The 9,061-nt window shown below is 41.3% G+C and overlaps 1 protein-coding gene across 1 annotated transcript; it reads right to left on the bottom strand.

The window, feature by feature from the left end:
- Positions 1-1,054: 1,054 nt before the first annotated feature.
- Positions 1,055-8,634, bottom strand: LOC135321029 (ankyrin repeat domain-containing protein 7-like). Its single transcript, XM_064484589.1, has 5 exons — positions 7,643-8,634; positions 6,862-6,976; positions 6,526-6,699; positions 3,333-3,439; positions 1,055-2,023 (listed from the first exon to the last, which is right to left on the bottom strand). Exons 1-5 carry the CDS (start codon positions 7,852-7,854, stop codon positions 1,882-1,884), a joined length of 750 nt encoding a protein of 249 aa, XP_064340659.1. The 5' UTR covers positions 7,855-8,634; the 3' UTR covers positions 1,055-1,881.
- Between the last annotated feature and the right edge of the window lie 427 nt (positions 8,635-9,061).

Genomic DNA, 9,061 nt, shown 5'->3' with positions numbered 1-9,061 from the left:
TAAAGATCCAGCTCTGTAACAAGGCCAACTTGTTATAATGTTAGAGGAAATGTACAACAAAGTGAAAACCCTGTTTTTCTTATTTACACAAAGATATAATATGGGATTTCAGGAGCCATGATTAAAAAAAATGAATTTCTTTTCAGACAATATTGTCTCAGATTTTAAAGTACCTACAATTAACTTCTTAAGGAATTCTGAATACTAGACCATTAAGAAAACATTAATGAAAAAAATAAAAACATACATGAAATTTACACACTGGCTTGTTTGACTGCATTTTCATTATCAAAATTTCCTCAATCTTACTTCCTTATCTATGGTAGGCCCAACAAGAGTAACTTATTACCAGAACTCTGTCCCAGGTCGCTATTTTGAGGAGGAGTAGTTGGTATATTTCCATTTGTGTAGTCGACAATCAGCTGGTAAAGGCTATGTATAAAAAAATGGGATAAATAAATATTACTACTTGAATACTAATATCAAAAACAATTACCAAGTATATTAAATTCTTAGATTATTTCAGACAATATCAGAGGTAATATCAAAACTTCAACTGTCCCTATACTTCAAACTTGTACAATCTACACTTTTAAGTTTAGGATGTATAATTAAAAAAGAAAAAAAAGGAAGGTGAAGTAGTCATGAACTGAGGGCAGTACAGCTCAGCAAGTTAACTAGAGCGAGCCTGATATATGGAAAGTGTCTCGAACTCAGAAGTCCCAGCTCTATAAACAACAGCTATTTGTTCCTGGAAAAGGGGCTTCTCTTCAGCTCAAAGTCTTCCTTTATAAAACTGGGATCTTACTGTCTTGTTAGGCAGTTAGTTATTAATACTCATAAGAGTATTATGAAGATTTAATGAGACAATGTATCCCTCAGATGCTCAGAGAAATCGTGGAAGAATGGAATAATCTGTTCTTGAACTTTAATGCTGGATCTATTTGAGAATCCCAAATAAAACCCAATGTGTGTTTTTTTATAGGTGTAACATTTAAATGTGGCAGTTTTCAGAAAATGTTACAAATTATGGTGATTAGCTGTTGTTTGTGGTTTATAATTCAGGACACCTCAGCTACTATATAACTTGTAGCTAAACTCATTTACAAATATATGACCTCATACAAGCATATGTATGAGAACTAAACAAGCTGTCACGCTGAAGTTTACGTGTCGATCGCCACGAAGACCGCGGAAACTGGATCAGCACAGGCATCCCGGGAGCAGAGGTCAGTCATGACCCGACTGCACGACCAGTTTCTTTTTCCTTTTCTTCTTTTAAAATTTTATTAAAGGTCTTTAGAGAGCAACATCCAGACCCCAGACTCAGCTGCCAAGGAGATCCTGTTAAAACTAGTTTTAGTACCAACGCTGCAGCAACAGAATCAAGGGAAACAAGAGAACGATTAGCATGCCCTCGCCCTGCCCCAATGCCTCGTGGGAGAGGATTGTCACTGTGGCCTTAGGGAATCCCTTAGGTTCTTGAAAAATGCAAGAGGAAGATTATAGAAGAAAGCCCCCAAAGGAAAATACAGGATTTTCTGCTCTGCTAAACATTTCAAGACCCAAATAACTAGTAAGAAAAATCAGATATGTGACATTATTTGGACCCCATGCATAGGGCTTTCACTGGAATGAAATGGAGACCAGTAGGACCCTAAGGATAAAGGTCTTACAAACCCTGAGATAAAGAACCCCGTGCCCACTGCTCCATCTCACTAGTCTGGCCTTTTGCTGGTTTCCAGCTGGTGATGGGGAGGGTCTCACTGCCATCCCCAAAGTGCCTGCTCCCAACTAGGAACTCTCACCTGTCATGTAACAAGTAACAGTTAGTCACTTTCAACCTCAATTTAGAGATAACTGGCATTTTAATGTAAACACTTACTGTTTAAAACCATTACGACAAGCATATCTTTCAGCAGACATTCCGTGTAAATCTCGAGAACTGGCATTAACGTGCTTCTGAAGCAGCAGCTTGACTGTGTCCGGTGAGTCATGAAACACAGCAAGCATGAGCGCTGATCTAAAATAAAAGAGACAACTTCACCCTTAGGAACGTAGTTAGCGTAACTCAAGCAGTTAATTTCGTCTAGTTTACCAAGTTAATATCCTGCCTAGCCCTGGAGAACTGACCACTTACATGCTCGAGTGCTCATCTTTGCAAATTACCTCCAAGGCCAAAATGGAGGGCCAAAAAGAAGCCTCCTGTCCTACTTGGGTAGCACATAGTAGAAGTTGCTAGTTTAAAGTCCTCTGATGGACAAGAAAGGATGCTGAGGTCACTTATCTGAAGTAGGTAAAGGTTTAAATAAAGGATTCCCCATTTCTTCTCTAGTCTGAAATATAACACTTTAAAATCAGGTAAGGAGAAGCTGTTTGCAGGCTGAAAACAGTAACATGAATAAAAATAGCAACACAAATAGTCGCGGCTGCAGTTAATCGCGCTGAGAAGCATGTGCCCGGCACTAACCTGAACAGTCTACGCGTGGTCTTTCTTAGGCACAGCCACCCTTGAAGGATGTACGACGACCCTCCTTTACGTGACAGGAAACATACTGGTTGGTGATAAGTCATGTCCCCCAGGTAACACACCTGACCAGCACGAGAGCTGGGAATTCAACCTCGTCTGACTCTAAAGCCCAGCTCCTTCCTCTCTATCATCCACCAATGACCTGTCTTCTTTAAAGGGAGTGTTTATTCAGTAATTCAAGCTATTTTTCTTCCTTCTACCATTATCAACTGAAAATAAAAATATCAAACTGTACTAGAAATGAAAAAGGATAAAAACTGATGAGCCCACAGTATCTGGTCATAGTTACTCTCTTAGTGATACTCACTTAGTGATAACCTAATCACATCACTATCCTTCAAAGAAAGTAATTTAAAGCAGAATCATCCAAAAGGCAAAACAAACTCCTCTCTGTTTAATATGCATCTTTTAAAAAATATATATACACCAAGTAGAGGTTAAAAAAATTATAAAAGAATGAAGAAATTCAACACTTTCTCATAAGGTAAATTAAAATTAGAGTCCATACTGATAAAGCTAAAGTGAAAACCCTGAACTATGGTAAGATCACATGACCAAAAAAATCAGGTTGCAAATGACAGCAGTCACTACCATAAAGGAAGATGAATCCTGCTGCATACCGTTCTTCGTGACACCAGGCAGAATAATTGCTTTTCTACCTGACTGATGATGTGTTGATTCCAAGTTAATCCTCTTCTTATTAAGTTAATCTTTCTGATTGGCTGTTACTACTCTAGAACAACATTAAGATTAAACAAAAAAAAAAAAAAAAAAAAGAGGGAGAGAGAACAAACTATTGTACCTTTGCATCTTGTCGACTGCATGTACATCTGCCCCGTTCTCAATCAAAAATTTGACCATCTCTTCTTTGTTCTCCCTGACGGCGACTAAAAATGGTGTGAAGTTATACTGTAAAATAGTAAAAACATTTGATAATGTACAAAATTACATATACATTTCAAAACTGAATTTAAAAACTGAAGTCTCTGAACTTAAAACATATACTATAAAAAAGTAAATAACAAGTAGCCCCTTCCACCTCGCCCCTCTGTGCCCCTTCTCTTGAAAAGGTTCCTCCTTGGCCTCCTCGAAAGTTTCCCTGTGAAGTCATTCTCTGAAACCCACTTCAGACATTTGCTGGTTCCAAGAACCTTCGCTTCTATCGCAGCACGTGTCAGGCATTCTCTAGTTACCTTACTGCTCAACTACTACTCCTGACACTCCAAACACTGCTCCAGAGAGAGCCATTTAGCTGCTGAATCAACTACATTTTTAAGGAGCCACGCTGAGGAGAAAGATACCATACTGTCTGCAACATGCATAACCTATCCAGTTACAACTACGACTAATCTCATAAAGCTTGCAGACATTCCAATGGGAATATGACTACTTGCAAGTAAAGAAAAGGTTTTTCTTAAACCAACTTATAAATTCTAATTTGAAAACTTCCATCCCACTCTTAAGGGATTATTATAAAACATGAAGTAGACTATAAATTAATATAGACTGTCTTTAAAATATTGAAATATTTATCAAAATATACAACAGGAATTGTAAATTCAAATGCTTACAGAGGCAACATAGGTGGCCCGAGTAAGTGAAGGTCCCAGGTGAGGACAGCACACCGGAGAACGCACGCCCCACCGAGAAGGGGCCACCTCTGCAGGGCAGACCGCACAGGAGCCTGGGCTCAAGGGGGACCAGATTTGATTCTTTAGGAGAAGTTAAGAAGTGCAGATTTCTGCACAAGTCTCCTAAATTTTAAATGTTGACTCAATGTGTGGAGACAAACTGAACATACCCAGGGCCATGTTTAGTCTATAGCCCACTTGTGTTTTTATGTTTGCTGTGTTTCCAAACAGTTGGGTGTAAATCAAGTATTTGTATGTAAAACCTTGCCTTCCTGTAGAATCATATGTCTTACACACGAAAACACTGGGCCCCAACATGTAATAAAAATTGTGATTAAGACTCATGATACCCACTTCAAGAATTTTTCCAATGCCTGCTAAAACTACAATCTACCTGTATCTTATTCTCCCTGATTGTTAATCAAATGGATCATCAGTTCAAAAGACGGCCGAAACTAAATTATTAAAACAATTCCAATTTGTTACTAATGTCATGGGTCTTGATGTTTAAAACTGCCATCTTGCATGGTACACATATATACAATGGAATATGACTCAGCCATAAAAAAGAATGAACTAATGCCACTTGCAGCAACATGGAAGGACCTAGAGAGTCTCATACTGAGTGAGGTAAGTCAGAAAGTGAAAGACAAATCCCATAGGCTATCGCTTAATATATGGACTCTAAAATATGATACAAATGAACTTATTTACAAAGCAGAAACAGACTCACAGACATAGAAAACAAACTGGTGGTTACCAAAGGGGAAAGGGGGTGGGAGAAGAATAAATTAGCAGTTTTGGACTAGCAGATAGAAACTACTATATATAAAATAGATGAACAACAAGGTCCTTCTGTAAATACTACAGGGAAATATACTCACTATCCTGTAATAAACCATAATGGAAAAGAATATGAATATATATACGTATATATATATAACTGAAAAAGAGTATATATAACTGAATAAGAAAATATATATAACTGAATAAGAATATATATAACTGAGTAAGAATTTTATATATAACTGGAAAAGAATATATATAACTGAATAAGAATATAAATATATAACTGAATAAGAATATATATATATATATATATATATATATATATATATATATATATATAATAGAATCACTTTGCTGTACACCAGAAACTATCACAACACTGTAACTAGACTTTAATTTTAAAAAGCTGTCATCTTGATTATGCTAGGGCTCAGTGAATCTAACAGATATATTGCAAGAGTCTGTCACACAGCTTTAACCAAAAGAAGGCTCATGATTTCCTATTACTGCAATCAGAAAAACCCTGTTGACCTAATGACCTGGATGGGAACAAATGGTGCAAAATCTTTAAAGGGTCCGACTCTACTTACTGAATCACTCACCACAACCAAGTTTCTAAGACTGTCTGAGAGCCACTGAATGATCAGTGGTTAGAAGGGAAAAGGAGCTACTCTTCAAGGCAACAGATACTGCCAGTAATATTGCCAGGAAGAGACGGATAGAAGTCAGGCTAACATGGCTGGAAACGAGAGCACTGAAAGAAGCAGCATCTATCAAACTCCCGCTCTTCCAGAGACGTCTTATTTTTGAGATCTGTGAATTTACATGTATTATATATATCCATTCAATAGTCCTTAACCAAGGGTTGTATCAGAATCTCAGGGAAGTATTTCTAAATACCTGTGTCCAGACCTGAGTAGACTTATTCAATCCAAATCTTCAGGGGAGAGCCAGGAGGAAAAGCAGGAGGACCAGCTTTGCCATCACTTCCTCCCCACCTACAGCCACAGCCCCGCAGGGGAGCTGCACCCGGCTGAGCATGGAAGACCCCAAGGTGAAGGTGTACGTGGAGAGCCATGTGGCCACCAGCACAGGTGAATGCCCCTGCTGGCTGTCAAACATGACCTGACCTCACTTGCCCAGATTCTAGAACCTGGGATCCTGGGGTGCTCAGGGCCTGTGGTTTGCTGCCTCCCCTGCCCAGGTGCAGTCACCCAGCTCCCCCTGCTGGGTACTGGGTTCCTTCCTCCTCCCACCCACCCCCAGGCAGGCACCCAGCCCTTGCCATCACTTCACTCCCCGCAAGCTTTCATCTTCTGTAGGCTCTGAGCCTACCACCCACTCCCAGGCACTTTCTAATGGGAAGTTGCTCCTTCTGGGGTACAAGTGCGGCTGGGAGACAGAGCTCTGCCCTTTCTGTGGGCACTACCTCTAGCCCCTGGCCTTGGCTTTGGAGTTGTTTCCATGGTAACAGGGCCTGATGTATTCAGTATACATACTACTATAAATAAAACACCTGTAGCTACAAATAACCCTGTATTTCAAATATCTTGCAAATAGTCAGTTGAGCTATACCTTGTTTATCGCCTCGATGTTTGCCTTATAGCGGAGCAGCTCTGCTGCAATTGATATTTCTTCAGCCAAGACGGCGTAATGCAGAGCAGTGTTCTGACAGTTGTCCGCAAGATTTGGGTCAGCACCCTGTTTCAGCAGGATAGTGACACACGCTTCTTTCCGGCATTGTACAGCCTGTTGGTATCATGCCAAGAAACAGACTGTAAGTGCTAGGCATTCCAAGTTAACATTCCTCAAGTCCCAGCAGCTTCTTATATTTAAAACAGATAAATTCATTTTTATTCTAAGTAAGTAAATTGAATCCATCTCACGTGGACACGGTTGGCTGCTACACACCTTGATGAGAGCTGTCTTGCTTTCCTCATCACGAGCATCCAGGTCACACTTCCGCTGGATAAGGAGAGCCACCACTGATGACTGGCCGCTGGCGCAGGCTAAGTGTAGTGCAGTCCTGAGAACATGAGAGGACTTTTTAGGAAATTAGAGCATACTAGTTCAAAGGTACAGTTACTCGTGTAATTGTAAACATTCAACAGCATGCTATTCCTACCCCTTTGAAACTAACATTTAGTCTTCTTATCTTAGTTCTTTCTATGGGGAAAGAACAATATTCATTAGCTCATATTACTCACCACATTAATGGAAGAACTACCTGTTTGAATAGCAAGGGCATGCCATTGAGATTCAGCTCACCTTGGGTCTGACTTCTACTTTAACACTGTCCCTTATTAGCTCTCACTTAGCCTGACTGTGCCTCAATTTCCTCATCAACAAAATGGGCATGAAGTAGTAGTGATCTTACAGGACGCCGCTGTGATGCTTAAATGAAAAGCTATGCAAAGTGTCTGGCAGTTCAACAGCTCAATAATTGTTAGATAATATTAAAATTGTTACCGTTACTATTTTACCAAGACAACATTTCAATTGAGTAAAATGATAGTATATCTACTTTGCTGCTGCAAGGATGAGAGAGAACACTGTACTTCAATGATTCTAACATGCTCATTGTCTCACACTTGAACATCTCTGACATGGGAAGGCAATTTAAAATCCGTGTCTTACAACCACAGTTGGCAGCTCCTCCTAGGCCCACCCCACCCCGCACCACCTCTGTTACCTGTTCTTCCTGTCTCTGCTGTCTACATTTTTCTTATGTGACAGCAACTCCTGCACTGTACGCGTGTCACCTAAATATGCGGCTTTGTGGAACTCCTTTAGCTCACACCTATGGACATGATACCCAGGCACAGGCTTCTCACGATCCCTGCGCTCTCTCTGATGGATGCTGAAGTCCACCCAGTTCACGAACTCAACGAGTCTCTTCTTCATCTGGCTTATCGCCTTCCGACACCGCTCACTTCCCTCCTGGTCTCTTGCCACCTCCCAATCTCAGCGCTGGCGCTGCAGAAGAGCCACAGAGGTCTCGCTGCCACACCTTGGCTGTGAAGCTCAGCGGCTTGGAATGTTTGGTCCGGGACACTCGTAGCCTAGCAACAGCACTGACCCTCAACTGTCCCTCAACTGTCCCTCCAGAGCCAGTGTCCCTGTGAGTGTGCCCAGAGGCCCAGAGGCCCAGTGTGCCCGGTGCACACGTGGGAGCCTAAGTCATTTCAAATCTCTGCAATTGCTTGTGGGCCATTTTGGATTCCTTTGAAATGTTGGTGCTAGGTGGCTGAGTGTTTTGGGACATTTCCAGAAGTGAGGCTTGACCCTGAGAAAGCCATGTTTGTATGCAACTGCGGTTAGAGTGGGGTGGAACCACAGGATGCTGAAGGCCTAGTCCCCCAGAGAGCTCCCCACCAAAAACCTCTGTATCTCCTTAGCCCCCAGTGTATTCCTTTCCCCATCCCTCTGGGCCCCAGCCAGTCTCCAGGGAATTTAGCAGATGCGAACAGCAAAAAGCTGTTTTCATGGTTTCAGAGATTGTGGCAATATGTATCATTAAGTACAAACTTGAGAAGCCAACACTCGCTCTCTAGACGAAATGAAAATGTGTTTCCTCATGTCTGCTGACCCTGCTCTGTGGCTCTGCCTTATGTTTACACGCTTTCTTCACTGTATTTTTTTTTTTTTTTTGCTTTTATTTCCACCAATTAAATCTTGAATCAATCTGAGATTTATTCGGGAGCATGGTACAACATTTGAAAACTTTTTAAGCACATAACTATGAAAAGACCACGTCAGTTACTCAGTGATGCCACGCTGCTGGCTGAGCACTTGCAGGAGTGGGGGAAGGCAGGGCAGGCCTCTTCTTCCTGCCTAACTCCATCCTTCCTCAGCTGGCTAATTATGGCTTCTGGCCCTGCCAGGATCAAAACTGCAGGGGGCGGTATAGTTCCTATGTGGCTGACACTCCTGGGAGCTGGTCTTGAGTGGACTGGACCTGGCAAGTGTTTTGAAGCTGACTCTCTCAGGGGCATTTCTGTGCCCCCACCTGCAATTCCCCTGACCTAAGGGAATGTGGTGTTACTAACTTCCCCATTTAAACTATCTTTTCTATTAGCATACAGTGTTATTGCCCTCATCTTATAAAAAC

The sequence above is a fragment of the Camelus dromedarius genome, chromosome 3 (assembly GCF_036321535.1).
Source record: "Camelus dromedarius isolate mCamDro1 chromosome 3, mCamDro1.pat, whole genome shotgun sequence".
Taxonomy (NCBI): Eukaryota; Metazoa; Chordata; class Mammalia; order Artiodactyla; family Camelidae; genus Camelus; species Camelus dromedarius.
The sequence above is the reverse complement of the archived record's forward strand: the minus strand, read 5'-3'. Positions and strand labels throughout refer to the sequence as shown.

Bases quoted from the DNA above. Each gene is read 5' to 3' on its own strand.
- LOC135321029 (XM_064484589.1), bottom strand. From the start codon at position 7,854: ATGAAGAAGAGACTCGTTGAGTTCGTGAACTGGGTGGACTTCAGCATC. The intron at 3,440-6,525 runs GTATAGCTCAAC...ACTATTTTACAG, and splicing joins ACATCGAGGCGATAAACAAG to TATAACTTCACACCATTTTT. The intron at 2,024-3,332 runs GTACAATAGTTT...CTTTTATTTTAG, and splicing joins GCAGTCGACAAGATGCAAAG to ATCAGCGCTCATGCTTGCTG.